This window comes from Osmerus mordax, chromosome 1 (assembly GCF_038355195.1).
Source record: "Osmerus mordax isolate fOsmMor3 chromosome 1, fOsmMor3.pri, whole genome shotgun sequence".
Taxonomy (NCBI): domain Eukaryota; kingdom Metazoa; phylum Chordata; class Actinopteri; order Osmeriformes; family Osmeridae; genus Osmerus; species Osmerus mordax.
This window is the reverse complement of record NC_090050.1, coordinates 4,251,481-4,271,672: the sequence shown is the minus strand read 5'-3', so window position 1 is coordinate 4,271,672 and position 20,192 is coordinate 4,251,481. Positions and strand designations below refer to the sequence as shown.

Below are 20,192 nucleotides of genomic sequence, written 5' to 3'. Positions count from 1 at the left end.
GTCGAACTTGTTCCCGGTGAGGGTTGGACTCCGCCAGGGCTGCCCTTTGTCACCGATTCTGTTCATAACTTATATGGACAGAATTTCTAGGCGCAGCCAGGGCATTGAGGGGGTCCGGTTTGGTGACCTCAGGATTGGGTCGCTGCTTTTTGCAGATGATGTGGTCCTGTTGGCTTCATCGGGCCGCGACCTTCAGCTCTTACTGGAGCGGTTCGTAACCGAATGTGAAGCGGCTGGGATGCACCTCCAAATCTGAGGCCATGGTTGTCGACCGGAAAAGGGTGGAGTGCAATCTCCGGGTCGGGGAGGAGATCTTGTCCCAAGCGGAGGAGTTCAAGTATCTCTGGGTCTTGTTCACGAGTGAGGGAAGAATGGAGCGCAAGATCGACAGGCGGATCGGTGCGGCGTCCGCAGTGATGCGTGCTCTGCATCGGTCCGTCGTGGTGAAGAAGGAGCTGAGTCGAAAGGCGAAGCTCTCTATTTACCAGTGGATCTACGTTCCTACCCTCACCTATGGTCACGAACTGTGGGTAGTGACCGAAAGAACGAGATTGCGAATACAAGTGGCCGAAATGATCTTTCTCCGCAGGGTGTCCGGGCTCTCCCTTAGAGATAGGGTGAAAAGCTCGGTCATCCGGGAGGGGCTCAGAGTTGAACCGCTGCTCCTCCGCGTCGAGAGGAGCCAGCTGAGGTGGCTCGGGCATCTGATCAGGATGCCTCCTGGACCCCTCACTGGTGAGGTGTTCTGGGCACGTCCCACTGGGAAGAGGCCCCGGGGAAGACCCAGGACACGCTGGAGGGACTATGTCTCTCGGCTGGCCTGGGAATGCCTTGGGGTCCCCGAGGAAGAGCTGGTGGAAGTGGCCGAGTGGGAGTGCGAAATTTGGGCCTCCCTGCTTAGGTTGCTGCCCCCGCGACCCGACCCCCGGACAAGCGGCAGATAACAAACGGATGAACAATCCAATAACCAGTCTTCTGTTGCCTCAATTACAACCTGACGTCGATCACGGCAGACATGTCTCCCAGGCCGGCTCTACACAGCGATGGCTAGTTCAAAACCCAATCTTTCAGACACAACAGACTTTTAGAGTTAGGCCAACACCACACATCACATTGGAGGCTGGAACACACAGCCCCTGCAAGCACAATGTAGGGTGGGTTGCTGCGGTCTGAAGTCCACATTGTTGATTAACCTCCTCCTCGCAGTCCTCAGTAGTTTCCCCTCATCGATTCTGTTAATTGGCAAGTGTAAAGGCAAAAAACACAAAACAAAAGGGAAGGGAGGCCGAAACATAGGTCACAAACTCCATAAAGACATTCAAAAAGGATGTGTTTAGACGTCAATTTCTATCGTAATGTGTTGTCTTTACGCAAAGTTTCAGGTTTTGTTTCAACCTAAACAAAAGGCATAAGGATAAGGTCGCAACCTGATTGGACAGCTTTTAAACCTATCACTGAAAATTTTGAAGACTTCAGCATTTTTATGCGTTTTTTAGATTATACTTGAAATATGGTTGTTGGACGATTCAGACCAAATGTTAATAAGGAGATTTACCTCCTCGTTGGTCCACATGAGCCCTCTCCTCTTTTTGTTAAAGCTCTAATGGGTTGCATCTTGTGACGACATCCTATTATTGGTCCGTTTAGACGTCTTTGGTCTGTGTTGCATTCACATATCCAAGCCAAGCTTGTTAGGTGCGCACCAGGGTTCGTATGACAACGTTCACACTTGTTTACATGAACCGCACTTAAGCAATCGCACCAGAATTTTAATTAAACCAAACTTGACAAGTGTGAACACAACCTTAAACATCCCAAAGTCCTTTTCATCCTTCTTTCTCATTCTTTTCTCCCTTTCTCTTACAAATGTGTACAATTTCCTCCCACACCTCCACCCAATCCATTTCCATTTCCCTCAACCCACATTCTCTTCTTGTCCCCTAACTTTTTCAACTTGATTTCTCTCTTCCTCAGGCTGCATGAGACAGAGCAGCTGACTAAGCAGATAGATATCATGAACCACACCATCCAGAGGGAGAGAGAAAGGGCCACCGAGTTGGAGTTGAGGTCCCGTCTTTTCAACTATGGCAACTACAAGTCTGACGACCAGGTAAGATCCAAAGGATTCTTGGAGGAATCTACACTGCCAGCTTCAAACCATTCCATTTCTAACTAGAGAGGGTACAATTTCTGGGAAATTGTAGGGTGTGCTTGCTTGCGTTGGTTGCACAGGGGTCCGTTTTTGAATGACATTTTTACAACTGATATTTCTGTATATTTTATATAAAAATGCATACTTATTATTTATAAAGATTACATAGATTTTAAAGCATTTTTTTTTGCTGCTCATTTACAACTGAAAATACGAGTGAAGTCTAGAATGAAATAGATGTCTTCTCATTTCCCCTGCAAGAGGCAGCCTCATCGTTGAATCAAAACGAATACATTTGGCAGACCGGTGTAAAAATTGACCTAATCTCTATGACTTAAACGTCATTTTAAGTTTTTCCCTTCTCATGATATTTTCAGGCATTTAGCCTACTCATTGCATTCATTCATTAATAAAGAACCCCCTTTGAAGATTATTCTACGACGTTACCCGGTAGTAGAAGATGGAATCGCGATTCAAACAGTACCATCTGCTAACTGAAAATATGCCCCCCAAAACGTAAATAAGCTTGACATTTATTTAGTGGAAAATCGCAAAATCGTAAATTGTACAATTTACCGGGGCAGCTTCTCCACACAGGGCTATATCGCATTTTGCATTGTTACTGACAATGATCGCTACCAGTGAGCTTTTTATGAATGAGCGATTTTCCACTAAATAAATGTCAAGCTTATTTACGTTTTGGGGGGCATATTTTCAGTTAGCAGATGGTACTAGACTACTGCTGTGTTCGTCCTGGTAGCGATTGCGTTGGTTGAATTGGATTTAACGTTCCGTTGTACGGTTTAAGCTGAAATTAATTATTTTCATGAACAGATTGACAACGTTTAGGCTGTGGCAATGAAGTTCAGGTTAGTAGTTAGATAGACTTTTGATTTAAGTAAGGGGAGTGCCGAACATGTTCTGTCGCCATTTGACTTCCTAAACAGCTGTGTACTGTAGATGTTTTTGTAGTGTGTCTCGCGTAAGCTACAGCGTTGCAGTGAGCTACACTGGTTTGAAACCACAGATAATGGTAATTTCACCAACAAATCGTTTTTTAATGTCAGAATAAATCCTACAACGAAAATGTATATGTGAGGAATGTTTATTTTAACGATTGAAAACAGATAACGCTACATCATACACCACTGTAGTATGTGTTGCCCGGGCAACACAGGCTAATGTCATGATGCTAATACTTCAGTGAAGTAGTAGACTACTGTTTCCGAAAGTAGATGTACTTCCTTAATAATATCAGCTTATATTGTACATTACACATCACAATTGTGTGTCATATCACAAAGTAAAATGAGTAAATAGTTATCACCCTGGCCTCTTTTCTTGTGGCGTTTCTGCAGCTGCCTTGCAGTAAAGCTATAGTTAGCCTAGCTATCCCCCAAGTTAACAGATGCGAAACGAATGTTCTGCCAAAGGTAGTCACGCTTGTTTTTGTGACGTTAGTGACGCAGTGACGTTAGTAACGTCAGTGACTGTGGCTAGCAAATTAGCCACCATTAGCTTCACTTTTCGCCACAAAAACTTAACTTAAGCCTAAACCATGCAACGGAACGTAAATTCCAATAGAAGCAACTCAATCGCTACCAAGACGAAACTTTTGACACCTACGTTGTCTATGTAGGCCAAATATTGACTGAGTTTTAGGGGGGCAAAAAAAATAAAAAATAATAATATATAGGTGAGAGAACAAAGGTTGTGCCCTTGCCGAAGGCAAAGCACACCCAATTAGCCTTCCATGTGTATACAGTGCAATTAGAAATTGTTTCAATCCTGTTAACTCTTACTGTAACAACACATGAAAAATTCACATGAAATGTAGTATTTGAGTTTTTATAATAATATAATTTTAAAGACATTCTACAGACAGTTTTTTCTTTGTCATAATTGTGTAGAAAGAAAATATGAATTCATTCTCTTTAAGTAAGGAGTACGTATTACTTAAGGAGTAAGTATAAAATTATCTATAATTATTATAGATAATTCAATTCCTGCACTAATGCTTAGGTAGGTGGTACGTGTCAAAGTAACATCCACATAAATGGAAGGACCCAAGGTTTCCCAGCAGAACATTGCCCAAAGCATCATACTGCCTCCTCCAGCTTGCCTTCTTTCCATAGGGGGGTCAGATGGCTGAGCGGTTAGGGAGTCGGGCTAGCAATCTGAAGGTTGCCAGTTCGATTCCCGGTCGTGCCAAATGACGTTGTGTCCTTGGGCAAGGCACTTCACCCTACTTGCCTCGGGGAGAATGTCCCTGTACTTACTGTAAGTTGCTCTGGATAAGAGCGTCTGCTAAATGATTAAATGTAAATGTAATAGTGCATCCTGGTGCCATGTGTTCCCCAGGTAAATGACGACCCGGCCTTCCATGTGATGTAAAAGAAATGTGATTCATCAGACAAGGCCACCTTCTTTCATTTCTCCGTGTTCCTGGTCTGATGCTCACCTGCCCATTGTAGGCGCTTTCGGCAATGGACAGGAGTCAGCATGGGCACCCTGACTGCTACGCAGCATCATACGCAATAGTCTACGATGCACTGTGTGCACCTTTCTATCAGAACAGCATGAACCTTTTTCAGCAGTTTGAGCTATAGTAGCTCGTTTGTTGGATTAGACCACATGGGCCAGCCTTCCCTTCCCACGTGCATCATTTAGTCTAGCCATGACCCTGTCGCCGGTTCACCACTTTTCCTTCCTAGGACTACTTTTGGTACTGACCACTGCAGACCAGGAACACTCCACAAGAGCTGCAGTTTTGGAAATGCACTGACCCTGTCGTCTAGCATCACAATTTCGCACTTGTCAAAGTCGCTCAAATCCTTCCGCAACTTTGAGGATAACATTTTCACTTTTATGCCTAATGTATCCCAGAAATTGACAGGTGCCATGATAACAAGATAATCAGTGTTATTCACTTCACCTGTCATTGGTAATGTTATAGCTGATTCATAATGTACCATTGTTGATGCTTTTATATAGGCCTATATTGTTTATTTTCTTCTATTTGTTTTATGTTGCTCTATATTCAGGCACACATTGAATTTTTTTGTTGTTGAAGGGAACGTAACTTTTTATTTGAACTTTTGAAATGATTGAATCATTTATTGATGTTTGTCTCATGACCCATCTCTTTACTCTGCAGGAGGGATTGCTGGACACCCTGGGCAGAAAGGTGGAAGAGGTGTACCGAAGCTGCGTGGGCGACAGCGAGGGCAACCTGAGCACGCTGCAGATGCTGACGGCCATTGAGGGCCGACTGGGCGAACTGCTGGAGAATGCTGAGATGATCCCCAGAGACCGGCTGCTGCTGGCCGAGCGGGCGAAGGATAAGGAGAGGAGGCTCAGGTACTGGAGCCCTTCCTGCTTATTTGTTCATAGTAGCCGGTTGAAGGACTTGAGCCCCATTACATTTTACTATCTGGGATTTAAGGGTTTAGTACATTTCGGGGGAGTAGAGAGACAGATCCTGTTTATTTCCATAGCAGGTAATCAAAGGACTCAAGACCTATCACTATCTGGAATAGGGCTGAACGATTTTGAGAAAAAAGATAATTGCGATTAATTTGACTAATATTGCAATTGCGATTTAATATGTGATTATTATATGATTTATTATAAATAAATATAGATATATACTACTGATCTCCAGTCAGCAACATAACACACAGTTCAGAAAAATTAAGGAAAACATACCGCCTGTACCTCTTCAAAAATATTTTGGTAAATCAAAGCTAAACATAGGCGTTGCACTTTCTTAACTAAAGCTAGCTAGCTATCTACTGTTTCGGAAAAATAACTTGCGCTGTGGGGACCGCCGGAAATATTTAGAACTCACGCATCTAAAGGTTAAATCTTAAAAGAAAAAGAAACACTGTTCTGATCCAGACTACTAGTAGCCTAACAGAAAGAATATGGCACTGACAGCCATAGTGATCCTACTGTATGTGTATCACCGAGGGGCATCATATCTTTCGAGATGAACACTGTTACTGCTTGAGTAATTTCGTACGTGAATACGAGCTTTGAAACATTTCGATCAGTGATCCTGTCGGCTGTTATTTGGCCAGTTTGACACACTGGTGTTCGGCATTTTAACTATGCATCGTACATGGCTTTGTGGTGTTTTTTTAGGGCCGAATTAGGTTGGTGGCGTTGCCCCGTGAGGTAGCAACGTTAGCCAGGCAATACTTGACATGGCGCAGCATCTTTTTTAAAGGCAAAATTGGCAAAGTGTGTCAGGTTCTGTCGAGCCTGAGGCCATGTACAGGTCAAGGTAAAGTGTAGCGTGCAAAGTTGATCCTTCGTCTGCAAACTGCGTTACTCTCGCGTGTCACGTGACCAAAGTAAAATCGCAGCCTTTGTGATTACAAAATCGCGTTTTGTCTCATCGCGATCTAAATCGCAAATGCAATTAATCGTTCAGCCCTAATCTGGAACTTGAGCATCAGTGTATTTCTTGTGGTTGGTAGAGTTTGTGCAGTTAGATGGATAGAATGTGTAGTACAGTAAATGATGAGTGAGGTTATTGTTCCAGTTTGGCATTGTTAACTAAATGGATCCATCTTTCCTTCCCGCTGGCTCTCCAGGTTGCGTGATGAGAAGATTCGTGAGCAGAAGCAACACCAGGAGGAGAGGTTGAAGAGGGCTCTGGAGAGAGCCCAGGCCGACATAAAAAAGGCGGTGAGATAATACATCTTTTCAGGCCATCTATCAGGCCATTTAATGTTACAAACTAGCCTACTTATAATTGTATCTTTTTATGTAAAACAATTAATGTATTATATGAAATAGATTAAGCAGCCTGAATTTTATAATCAGTCAAGTGATTTTGAGAAAACAATGTTGTTTTCTTTAAGACCGGAAAGAAACTGATGACTAGATCGCAGCCCCCTATCAACAAGCCAAAAAAAAGACAAGAGAACCCGTTAACTGACAAGGAGATGGAGGAGCACCTATACTTCTTCACTTAAGGGCACATACCCTATCACAACACAACCCTTTGCTGATACTGACCAGACTTATTTAACCCATTGTTATTTGTTTCTGATGTATTTGGGTTATAAGGATACAAAATAAACTGACATCCCTTGCCACGGTGACATTGTATGATGTTCGGGAAATGTTTTGAAGTTGTACTTATGTCACTTGGCAGTTTTATTATTACTGGACCTTCATAGCACATGCGCTTGTCATACATTTACTTAACCAGACATTCCTGAAACCTCAAGAGAAAACAATAATTTACCAAGGACTTTCTGGTGTGATACCATATTTTATTTTATTAACCACTATTAGTCAGAAAATGTACGTTGGTAGAAAATCTGCTGAAATAAATACATTTCATAAATTATACAATGATAAATGATAAGATACAAACCTACATACGTTTTCATTATATGGTCGTTTGTGATATCAAATGTTTAGGCTGATGCTACATAAAACGTCTTCATCTAAATCACCCCAATAGAATGATCATAAAGAGTTAAAAATAGTTTTTTTCAAATACTATTGCAAAAAACAATGATTGACCAAAACTTTTGTAACTAAATCCACATGACTTCCTCTATCTTCACATGAGATCCTCCATTTTCCCGATACATTTTTAAAAACGGTTTTTGTATTTGTTTTTAATCAATGAAGTAAACATTTATCCATCCGTCTATGTAAATTTAAGATCATTAAAAAGCTTTGGACAAATATTTATTTCAATCCTTTATTTTAAACTTTTCTGTCACTGCTATTTTGTAAACAAAGCGAATAAATAGGGAATGTCTCAGGTAATACAGTCCTGACTCACATGTAACTACTACAAATCCAAACAAGGCAGCGATGCATGTTATCAACATAAAACGCTACTGTCTAGCTCATCGTAAGACATAAAATACTTTGGACACAAAAAAAGTAAAACAAAATTCCTAGTCGACACAAAGCAGTTTGTCAACAGTTGTGGCAAGGGGTACGGCATAGCGTGTCCATAAGGCATTGTAGATGCTCAGACAGGGTGCCAAGCACAGTGGCTTTGTGGCACCAGTTGAAAAGAAATCTAAAGATGTGGGTGTCTGGGTTTTTGCAATGCAAAGTTTTTGTCCCTCTTAATAAAAAGGGAGAGTGCTTTTCAGTCATGATTGCGTTACATATTTCACACCAAAAAAAAAAAAGTGGAATGTTTCTCTCAGTTCATCCCAAGGTGCAATTGGCTCTGGGCTTCAAGGTCATCGCAACCCCAGATTTGAAAAGGAAATAGTATTCTGAAGCATTGAAGATGCAGCAAGGCTTAAGAAACCTTGTGGTTAGAGATGATCCAACATCCCAACACTTGTTAGTAGGAGCTCTATCCTGTGTGGGTTGAGCAGAGGGAATGTCTCAGGTTCAGGTCCTGTCATGCTTCCTCCCTGTTTAGTGACTTCTGACCCTTTGGTGTTGGGCATGCAGTTCGTCACTCCAAGTCCTGCAGGTTAATGGTACTTCCTGTGAACTGGGAGTTATCAGAGCCGTTGTCATCCTCGGTCATGGCCGGGGGCTCCTGTGTGAAGACAAAAGACAAAGTTGATTTTTTGATGGACAAACCGACCAGATTAAACTTTATTGTCAAACTGACAATAACTTATGAAAACCCTTTCAGCACTTTCTAAGTTTACTACAGTCCTGGTCAAAATTATTGGCGCCCCTGAATTTTAAGTACAGAATTCAGAATATCATAAGAAATAAATGCCAATGAACCAATTTTGTATAATCAGAATATTTTAATAAGATGTCCCAAGGTTACTGAACAAATGCAAAAATAAATAACAAACACTTCCAAAATTGTGAAATAATACAAACTAGGGGTGCACGATATATCGACTCAATATCGTTTTTTGCGATATCACGTTGTGCAATATCAATATCGAAAATGTCCCGAAAAGTATGCAATATTTTGTTTATTTTGTGGAGGGATACGCCGGGGGCTGTGTATTGTGATCAATTTAGAGCCCGCATATTTCATTGGCCAGTTTCCCTGTCATACATGCACACTTCGACAGCGTGAGTGAAGAGGGAGATAGAGACAGCGAAATAAAGAAGCGAGAAGTGAAAGGACAGAAAGAGAAAGTGCGAACTGCGAGTCGAGTGAAAGGAAAGAAGAGACAAAAGTAAGAATATGAGTGTGGCTCAGGGAGACAACAAAAAGGAGATTGAAAAGGAAACGTTAGTAGCCAAAAATAATGCCTCCTCACCAGCGTAAAAGTAATTAGGCTTTTAGCCAATGTTGCTCAGGCTAATGCACTATGTAAAAAGTGCCGTATGGTGGTAGGCTACAGCACGTAAGAGGCAATACAACCTTTTTTTTTGCACCTCAAAAACCACCACAAGACACTGTACGATGAGTGCACAGTAATATCCCATAAAAATCTGCCATAGTTAATACGCCAGAGCTAGAGAGGCAGTTAGAACCGAAACTGTACTGTACTGTAGCTAGTGGTACGTGCCAGTGGAGCGAGTGGTACTTGACAGTGGCTAGTGGTACATGCCAGTGGAGCGAGTGGTACGTGACAGTAGCTAGTGGTACATGCCAGTGGAGCGAGTGGTACGTGACAGTAGCTAGTGGTACATGCCAGTGCCTCCACTGGCACGTGACAGTGGCTAGTGGTACATGCCAGTGCCTCCACTGGTACGTGCCAGTGCCTCCACTGGTACGTGACAGTGCCTCCACTGGTACGTGACATTAGCTAGTGGTACATGCCAGTGCCTTTACTGGCACCTAGTGGTACGTGCCAGTGGAGCTAGTGGTACGTGACAGTGCCTCCGCTGGTACATGACAGTTACTGTTGATAGTGGTATGCAAGTGTGTCGTGGCAGTTGCATTGGGTGTCTTGAAGCTTTTGTTTACTGTCATGTAGCCTAACTGCCCCGCGGCCATTTTAGAATAGAATTGTTTAAGTATGTGTGGCGGCCTGCGGAAACCCGTGGATGTCGCGGCCGCTCATTGTTGGCTATAAGCCATAAAAGATCGAAAATCGTTTTCTGTCAAAATTGAGATTTTTGATGTTTTGTATCGTTAACACCCTAAACTTCATTGTAATGTACAAAAAGTATATGATTACTTATGAAAAACTATTAATTTCAACGGTTTTTGGACATGTCAGCTAGCAAGATTGTCAAGCCATGTCAAATCAAATGCTTAGTTTGCCTGCTCTTTTGAGTGCTGCAGCAGCCCATAACAACTGATCAATGAAATAACTTGCTGAGAAGTTATTAATGTAGCCTATACTTAAACTGACATTTACATTCACAACGTCATTACGAACAAAAGGATTTTCTCCCATATCACTTTTTGACACAGGTCGACTTTAAAATGATGTAACTTCAGTTGTGATAAAGATATCTGAGTGATTTAAACAGATTTGTATCCAGGAGAGTTTGTAGTTTCCAATATGTATAGGGTGTCATTAATTGACAAGGTTCTTCATTGTTACTAATTCATTACGTGTGTACAAGTCTGCTTTACATTACAGTCACACCATTACACTACATGCAATATAATGTTTAGATCGACTACTTTGTATGGTGAGCTTGTAGTGAGACATCAAAAGTATGGTTTGGAGTCTGTTAGCACAAACATTTTAACTTATTTTTTTAAATAAAAGTTTATAGCCTGTTCTCCTATTCTAAAATGGCCGCGGGGCAGTTAAACGACAGTAAACAAAAGCTGCAAGACACCCAATGCAACTGCCACAACACACTTGCATACCACTATCAACAGAACAGTAACTGTCATGTACCAGTGGAGGCGCTGTCACGTACCACTAGCTACTGTCATGTACCAGCGGAGGCACTGGCATGTACCACTAGTTACTGTCACGTACCACTAGCTCCACTGGCATGTACCACTAGGTGCCAGTAGAGGCACTGGCATGTACCACTAGCTACTGTCACGTACCATTGGAGGCACTGGCACATACCACTAGCCACTGTCACGTGCCAGTGGAGGCACTGGCATGTACCACTAGCTACTGTCACGTACCACTCGCTACAGTGCAGTACTGGTTCTAACCGCTACTGCAGAGCTAGCAAAGCAAACATCGCTAGCGAGTGCTTTTGCTAGTGGTACTAACTACGACAAGAGCTCCAAGAGACATAACGAAATCACCAATGCTGTAACACAGCCTACTATTTGGCCAAAGACATGATGTCCATTTATACAGTCGATAAAGAATGCTTCCATAAGCTTCTGAGTGAACTGGAGATACCAAATCCCATCCCGATACTTTACTGTGGCGAATATGGAAAGGAAATCCATTTGTTCATAATCACGTTGTGAATGTAAATGTCAGTTTAACTACCAGCCTACAGGGCTCCAGACTAACTTTTTTTTACTAGGAGCACAGTAGCCCCTGACTGAACATTTTAGGAATGCAAGCAGAACATTTTGGGGCACACCTTATATGAACCTGCAATGCAATTATTAATGTAACTAGAGAGGGTAGAATTCTGTGGCAATTTTAGACCCTTTTTAGGGGTGCTCAAGCACCTAAATTTCATCTCTGCAAAATATTGTTTATTATCATTTGATGCTGGTAGTTCATGAAAGGACATCCTTAGTTTTTTCATTCATTCAATATTTTGCATTATAATACATAAATGTATTAATTGTTATCCAGTGAAATTAGGGATTTATATTAGCAAGGGGGTTTAGCACTTTTGCAAGGCACTGTATTCATGTCACATTCTCATTGGGGGCTGAGCACCCCTAAAGGTCTGATCCTAGAATTGCCCCTGGTACAATTTCTGGGGAAATTGTGGGGTGTGCTTGCGTCGGTTGCAGATGGGTCTGTTTTTTTCCTGACATTTTTACAACTGATATACAGCGACGCACCACATAAGCTTGAGTTTAATTACATAATTTAATGTGACATTACGTATTGTACAAGCACGTCTTAGCTAAATGACTTAAATGTATGATGCGCTTTTCGATCAGTCCTCCGACACCACTACACAATATTTGCCGAGTATAACAGCGCAACCACAGGCAGGGATACAGTAGCAATGCTAGTACTAAATACGTATTTAGCTGCTCAGCTCCATGACGCCGGGTAAGAAGGGCTCGTGAAACTGCTCACCAAAAGAACGAAGGGGAACCCACTTGTCTGGCAGACATGTTCGTAGGAACCTAGTGAAAAATATCCTAAACTTTCCAAGACATTTAGCTAGGTTTATAGGTACCTAGTGAAAAATAGCCTCAACTTTCCTAGACTTTTAGCTACGGTACTAATGCTGAGGGCTCGCTGATATCGCCAGAGAATGTCTAATATAGGGAGAACTGCCACTCTCGGGAAACTTCTGGGTTCTGAACTTACACTCTAGTTCCATATGAGGGCACTAACGAGCGAGTGCAGAATGAATGGAGGTCTATGGAGCAATACCCCTCAAAATCCACTCTTCTCAGGATATAATTTTTTGTCTAGTAATTTGAATTCTGAATTCGAAGGGAGGCCAAAAAAATACACACTGCTGGGTGTTTGATTTTTTTAAAGTCGCCTTCCTGTTCTAAAAAGCCTTTTAAAATGTCAATGACGTCATACACATTGTACGACCAGAGATACTACTTTACGGCAAGCTCTGGTCACTTCCTTTTTTTCTCGAGGCATCGACAACACAGCTGACAGGTTAGGCTCAGGTCTTTCAAAACCTACCGTTTTACAGCTAAATCTTTTTATTGTGAGATTCGCATAGGATAGAGGTGTCAATGGACTTTGGGGTTCACTGTATGTCCATTTTACCCACTGAACTGTCATTATTCAACTGTGACATGGTAAATTCGGTTCTCATACAATGACCCCTTTAAGATATTCTGAATTCTGTACTTAAAATTCAGGGGTGCCCATAATTTCATAATCAGATGTTGTTTGTTGGACGTCTCAGGTAAAATGGCCCTGCTAGAATCTGTGTAACCTTTGTTCTTTAAATTTTTCCGTTTCAAAACCAAATCTAAAAAACAAACTTGTTTTTCAACAGTTGTGGCAAGGTGTACAGGAAAAAGAACAGAAATCTCTAGTTCTGTATCGGTTTTTCGTTACAGTTTGGTTTCCCCCATGAACGCAATGCGGAAGTGGAAATTTGTCCACTAGATTCACCAAAGTCCTATCCCATTCAAGACTAGTTATGGCCACACTAGAGACTTATGCAGACTTAATCTGAAAAATTTTTGAGAGTGGGAAAACACACACAGAAATTAGTAGTGCTTTACAGCAGTTAGGTGCCTCGCAATGCTCCATAATTAGAGTTAGGCGGTTTTGCAATGGAGCACAACCTTCGCAGGAGACATCACGTGACTGACTTGGCATGTCAGGTTGGACACACAGAATGTAATGAAGTCATCTTGCATGTCAATTGCCTCTTGATCAACCAGGTGCACCAAGACGCCCTTCAGAGGATAGTTAACCCGCTCCACTCTTAGAATCAGAATTCAATTTATTCGCCATGTATGTTACACAAACACGGAATATACTGTGGCAGGAAGGTGCAAAGTAGTGATTTCTGTTGTTCTGGTTTTAAAACAGAAAAAACAAGTTTGTTTTTCCCGATTTGGTTTTACAGGAGTACAACGGTACTTAGGAATGGTTTGCTGGACCCCATGTTAGTTTCCTCAAGGATCTCAATGACTCTTGCTTAGAGTCTTGCTGCTCTTGTTGGTTAGTGGTAACTGATTAAAATAGTTGTACTCGCTGTGAGATATTTTTTTACTGTCGCTTGCTTTTCTACAGGTACACTTGCACTTATAGCAATTCATGTTGTTTAATTGTAACTTGTTTAACTACATGCTCTTGTGGTTCTTCCCTTTGGCACTTATTTTGGTTGTTCACAATATGTGCTTCATGTTTTGGCTACCCGCAATGGTTTTGGGGCTATCTTGTTATTATCAGTGACCTATGCACTTTGTAAAGCTCTCTCTTGGAAGTCGCTTTGGATAAAAGCGTCTGCTAAATGAATAAATGTAATGTAAATGTTTTGAAACTGAAAAATGAAAGAATGAAGGGTACATGGATTTGCTACTCTGCAAGACTGATCTCAGTGTTTCCCCTACCATTATATTAGGGGGGCACCCCGCCCCTAATATAATATAAAGTGCTTTTCTCATCAATAATTCAAATGCAAGTCTTTTTTTGGGGGGGGGGGGGGGGTATAGCTTTTCTTGACTTCCCAAACAACATTTGGGTATCAAACAGCCGTCATTACTGCAGACTGGCTGCCTTTGTAAGAGGAAACCTAAACATTAAAATGTGTGAGAACTAGGAGGACAGTTTCACCTGGAGGATGTTGACAGGCAGGTCGACAGTGAGCTGGGAATGGGAGCTGGAGGCTTGAGAGCTCAACTGGAAGGGCAGGTCCCCATCACTGGCAGTGTCATCCTGTGTCGCAAGCACACACAACACAGATTAGAACAAGTTAATAAATGCACAGTGCCCTTCCATGATGCTGTACCTCTTTGCTCAAAATGCAGATTCATTGATTGAGCATTCTGCTGCAAACATCAACCAATCAAAATTACCGACTTGCAACTAAGCCCTACTACTTTTAAACGTTTTGATATAGGTGTGAATCCCTGGTTGAAATATCCAGTAATATCCCAAATCTACTTTGGGTATCTGTATGCTTAGTTAAAATCATCAGTTAAAAGGACATTTGCGTTATTGTCAAATGTGGACATTGAATTCAGCCATGTTGTCTTATATTCATTTTTGCGAAATATTGCTTTGAAAGACATGTATCCTACAAATCTACAACAAATGTAGGTTTTCTATACACATGATGCCAGAAATCTGATGCGCTGTCTAGATGAAGCGGCATCTTACTTACAAAGCACAAGTTAAAAAAGAGCCAGACCTAGTTCTCTGGCTCTTCAGGTGTAGTAATCACCCTTTACAAAGACATAATCTTACAAATCAGTTTCGTATTTCAAGTCAATCGGAGCTACGGTTCATGAGAAGTCTTTTTTGTCGTTTTTGACAAATCTTTATTGTACAGAAAAATCCTATATTGCGGCCGTTATAGGTTCTTGAGGTTTTTTTGTTCCTCATGAGAAATAAGGCATATACACTAAATATCATAATTTTGGGACCTTCGGGCTGCCAATGGCATCACTTTGAAATTTGACTTATTGGGGCGTGGCCTGTAGCGCCACCCATTGTCTCACGTGGCCCATGTTTGGTATGGTAGTTACTAATGCTCTGCAGTTTCAACAAGCCAAATGTCACAACTTTTTACAGTACTGGTCTAGGGGCTGCCATTGACTCCCACGGAACCAGAATAATAATACCACCAATAACAATAAAAATAGGAATACTAATAAAAACAATAGGCTCCTCCTACCAGAGGAATCATAATAACTAGACAGGGTACAATTTCTGGGGAAATTGTGAGGTGTGCTTGCATCCTTTTCAGATGGGTCCATATTTTTTACTTAAATTGGACAACGTTATTGTTATAATTTGAATAAGTATGCATACTTATTTATGAAGATTGCATAGATTTAAAAGCTTACATTTGTTGCTGCTCATTTAAACATCAAAATAATAAGAATGAAGTGTAGAATGAAACAGGGTTCTCTTATTTCCTGAGATTCTTCTCCAACCCTACAAGAGGGAATGGTGATAGTCTATGTGGCAGCCTCACATAGTTGAAACAGTTGCATGAAAACAAAGAAATAAAGTTTTTCTTCCAGTGATATTTTTAAGCATAAATATTGCATTCATTCATTAATAAAGAACCCACTTTAATACAAGCTGATTCTAACAACGTTATAACTGTCAGCATCTCAGCTGGAATCCCTTTTCCAACATTACCATCTGCAAACTGAAAATATGCCTCCAAAAACGTAAATACGCTTGAATTTTTTTGGGGGGGCAACTGGTTAATATAACAAGTTTACTGGAAGCAATCCTTGACAGTGACAATATCTTGGTCTGCATCCATGGTCTGAAGACTCTGCACTCATATGACTGGCTATACGCGCTGACTAAATGTAAATAGAGAAAAGCGCATTCAACTTTGTCAGCTTCTCTAATTCTCCCTCTACATCAGCCTTGTGTGTCCTTTGAGCACCTCCCCCCACCTGTCACTGAAGGTCAGTCACTAGTGATGGGAAGTTCGGATCATTTTACTGATTCAGTTCTTTGAATCTCGTTCAGTAAAATGAACAAATCTTTTTTCGAGTCATTCGTTCATTTCAACAGGGGGGTGGGGGGGGTGGGGGTATCCGTCCACTGCAAACACGTATCATATTCTCATGTAGGTTAGTGCATGACATGTGCACCAGCAGATACTATTTTAAAAGAAAATGTTTGCATTAAAATAATGTATCATGACAGTTTGTATGATTTGGTCATTTATTATCACACTAGCATTTAATTATCACGGTAAACAATTACACTGCACTAAACTGTGTGTAAATGTAAATGTGAAAATAACAAAACCAGTCAGTATGATGACTTGAGCGAATATCATTCACGTCTTACTAAAACAGCGGCCACGCGAAAGGGAATGAGGAAACCGTTTCCTCTACAAAAAAATACAATGCGGGTCACGTGAAAAAAGGATCCAAAGACTCGTAGAAAGACCGAGTCGGGAAATGAACGAATCGTTCGTTTCCTCTAGCTACCAGTACAGAGCCTATGCAGGTCATGTGAAAAATGATCCAAAGACTCGTAGAAAGACCGAGTCGGGAAATGAACAAATCGTTCCCTCTAGCGTTTCCTCTAGCTCAGTGGTTCTCAACCGGGGGTACGCGTACCCCTGGGGGTACGTGAAGGCAGTCCAGGGGGTACGTGAGATTTTTTAAAGATGTATAAAAAATGTGCATCCATTCAAAAATCCTTTAAAAATAGTTATTATACAGCTCTTCAGAATGTTCCAAAAAGTTCTGTTGATTTGTATGGGTCATATGTGGGTTAAATGTCTACGTTCTCAGGTCTGTAATTTCTGCCAGTGACCCCTTAACCAGTGTGCTTTGAGCTTAAGTTGTCATACGTATCTAGCAGTTTTCAGAAATAAATCGGTGATTGGACAGCAAAAATATTAAGGCGGGAACCATGGGAATTTTAATTCCCATATTTGAATGGTCCGGCAGAAATGAAGTCGTGGTTGAAGCGTAGCAGCAATGCTGCTGAAAACACGAAGGGAGTCGCGCCAAAGAAAGCCAAACTAGAGCCAGAAAAATTCTGGCAGTATTCAGAAGAATATGTTTTAATGGGACTTACGTCAACAAGTTGCCATCCACCCAAAGCTTTGTGTTTCTTCTGTGGGGAGAGATTAGCCAACAGCAGCATGAAGCCAGCACATCTTCAGCGGCATCTCAACACAAAACATGCAGGTCATGTTGGTAAGACACCTGAGTTTTTTAAGAGGAAGCTTTTTGAGTTCAGGTAATCTCAAGACACGATACGGAAAGCCTCCACGTCCACGACATCAGCCAAAGCCCTGGAGGCCTCATTTGCGGTGTCTTTGCTGATAGCTAAAGCCAAGAAACCTTTCACTATAGCCGAAGACCTGCTCTTCCCGCCGCCAGTGTACTAGCTGAGACCATGCTGGACACAACCGCAGCGGAGAAATTAAAGACTGTGCCTTTGTCAAATGACTCTGTGTGCCGCAGAATAGATCAAATGGGAACAGACATTGTCGAGCAAGTTGTGGGAAAACTTAGCGACTCTTTTTCTCTTCAGCTGGATGAATCCACAGATTTGAGCAAGTTGAGCATTCCAGGGAATGCTCAAAATACTCAACCGGCTGTTGGAATTACGATCTGAAGTACACACATTTCTGATTGAGCACAGATCTCCCCATGCCACCTTGTTCCAGGACACAGACTGGCTTGCAAAGATGTGCTACCTGGCAGATATATTCAGCAAACTGAACGAACTGAATATGTCTCTGCAGGGAAAAGACACCAGCATTTTAAAACTGTATGACAAGGTGGGTGGCTTCCTGAAGAAAGCAGAGCTGTGGAGAAGAGCCTCTGAACAGGGGGATTCACCTGCTTTCCTCAGGTGGATGATTTCCTCTCTAGTGGGAATGTGGACAGAGCTTGAGTCAAGTTGCTCATCGTGGGACATTTGACTAACTTGATTGACAATTTCCATTCCTACTTTCCTGACATGGAGGAGAAATCTAAACAGCTGGATTGGGTGAGAAACCCATTTTACTTGTCAGAAACAAACGGAAGCAATCTACCTTGTCACTAATCAGGAAACACTCCTGGAAGTGTCATCTGACCGTGGCCTCCAGATGAAGTTTGCCACATCCACACTCACACAGTTTTGGGTGTGTGTGAAGCAGGAGCACCCTGACCTGGGACAGAAAGCTTTGGAGCAGCTACTACCCTTTGCCTCCACGTATTTATGTGAGGCCTCCTTCTCTGCAATGACTGTGATAAAAACAAAGCTGAGAAACAGACTGTGCCTGGAGAAAAGCTTGATCACAGCAGTTGCCTCCCTGCCACCAAGACTGACAAAGCTTCTCAGTGAAGCACAAGCAAGTTTCTCACTAAAACTCAGTTCAATACAACAATGTTCAGTGTTGACAGTTTAATAAATCAGACAATGATAGTGTAACAGAGTTAAAAATGCACTTTGCTAATTTGTAATTCCAATTTGTATTTGTGAATGTATGGTCACCGTAATTTTTATCATTTCCTTCACGTGTAAGTGAGCCTAACTGCACTCGGTCTCTTCTGTGCCTGCTAAGCTTCCGTAGGAACCAAATAAATCTGAAAACCCACCCATTGTGCCTGTTCATGCCCTGAATACATCCGTTACAATGGCATTGAATGGTGTATGACATTATTTTCAACCACAAATGCTCTGCGCTGGTTAGGGGGTACTTGGTTGAAAAATGGGGTACATCACTGAAAAAAGGTTGAGAACCACTGCTCTAACTACCACTACAGAGCCTATGCAGGTCACGTGAAAAATGATCCAAAGACTCGTAGAAAGACCGAGTCGGGAAATGAACGAATCGTTCCCTCTAGCGTTTCCTCTAGCTACCACTACAGAGCCTATGCAGGTCACGTGAAAGATGATCCAAAGACTCGTACCCGAAGACCGAGTCGGGAAATGAACGAAACATTTCTGTTTACTTGGACGAGCCTATGCAACAGTCCCGATGCGCGGCCACTGAACGAAATGAACGAATAACTCTTTGAGAGGACTCGTTACTCCCGAGTCCTTGTAAGGATTCGTGTTCACGAACGACACATCACTATCAGTCACTGCTGCTGTCAACCTAGCCAACCTTTACTGAGGGGATTGTTTGAATGTGCTGGACTTGAAAAAGGTTTATTTTTCTGTGGTATATTTACCACATATTCGTAGATATAGGCCTATGTTTCAACTATATGGAAACGGATTATGAGGTCGATCGTATTAAATGAACGAAAACAAGGCACAATTTTCCCCTCATGTGTACACATAGTTTTTAGTGCAGACCGGAGAGAAATGCCTGTGGCAATCTAACTAGCTAGATAGAGCAACCAGTGTCGCGTATAGCGTTACAGTGAGCTACATGTACAGGTATATCATGATTATTTCACCAGCGAATCATTGACTTGTAATCTACAGTACAGTCATAATAAATCCTAAATCCTTTATTTGTGAGGCATGTTTATTATTTTAACAATTGAAAACAGACTGCTGTCGTATGTGTTGTCCAACAGAGGCTAATGTCATGATGCTAACGCCTCACTGAAATAGCAGACTCCCGTTTCCGAAAGCAGATGTACTAACTAGAAAGGTACATTTTCTGAAGAAAATGTGTGTTTGCTGAAAGCAGTTGAAACGATTGTTTTGATGGCTTGAATAGTGAAGAGGGTTTTACAAACATTTAAAAAGAGGTATGTGCTTTAAAAACAAAATGGTGAGAAAAAGTGTTAAAAGTATATCTGTCATTGTTATGCATTGCGATATTTTTTTACTGTTGAAAATGGAGAAAAAACAGTGATGAAAAGAGTATCTTATTGACTTACATACATTTTTAAGCGTTAAAAGTAGTGGTGGGC

General features: G+C 41.6%; 2 protein-coding genes across 2 annotated transcripts in view; one reads left to right on the top strand and one right to left on the bottom strand.

Moving 5' to 3' along the window:
* cfap100 (cilia and flagella associated protein 100) overlaps window positions 1-7,185 on the top strand; it is a 34,170-nt gene extending 26,985 nt beyond the window's left edge. Inside the window, exons 11-14 of the mRNA XM_067237969.1 lie at window positions 1,975-2,110; window positions 5,310-5,512; window positions 6,754-6,847; window positions 7,024-7,185. Of these exons, the coding sequence (XP_067094070.1) occupies window positions 1,975-2,110; window positions 5,310-5,512; window positions 6,754-6,847; window positions 7,024-7,137 (547 nt within the window). The 3' untranslated portion in view covers window positions 7,138-7,185. The remainder of the gene's footprint in view (window positions 1-1,974; window positions 2,111-5,309; window positions 5,513-6,753; window positions 6,848-7,023) is intronic.
* A 393-nt stretch (window positions 7,186-7,578) lies between these two features.
* Window positions 7,579-20,192, bottom strand: part of si:dkey-156n14.3 (zinc finger protein ZXDC) — a 28,152-nt gene continuing 15,538 nt past the window's right edge. The window contains exons 9-10 of the mRNA XM_067237929.1: window positions 14,452-14,553; window positions 7,579-8,690 (exon numbers count right to left, since the gene is read on the bottom strand). Coding sequence (XP_067094030.1) covers window positions 8,604-8,690; window positions 14,452-14,553 — 189 coding nt within the window. The 3' untranslated portion in view covers window positions 7,579-8,603. The remainder of the gene's footprint in view (window positions 8,691-14,451; window positions 14,554-20,192) is intronic.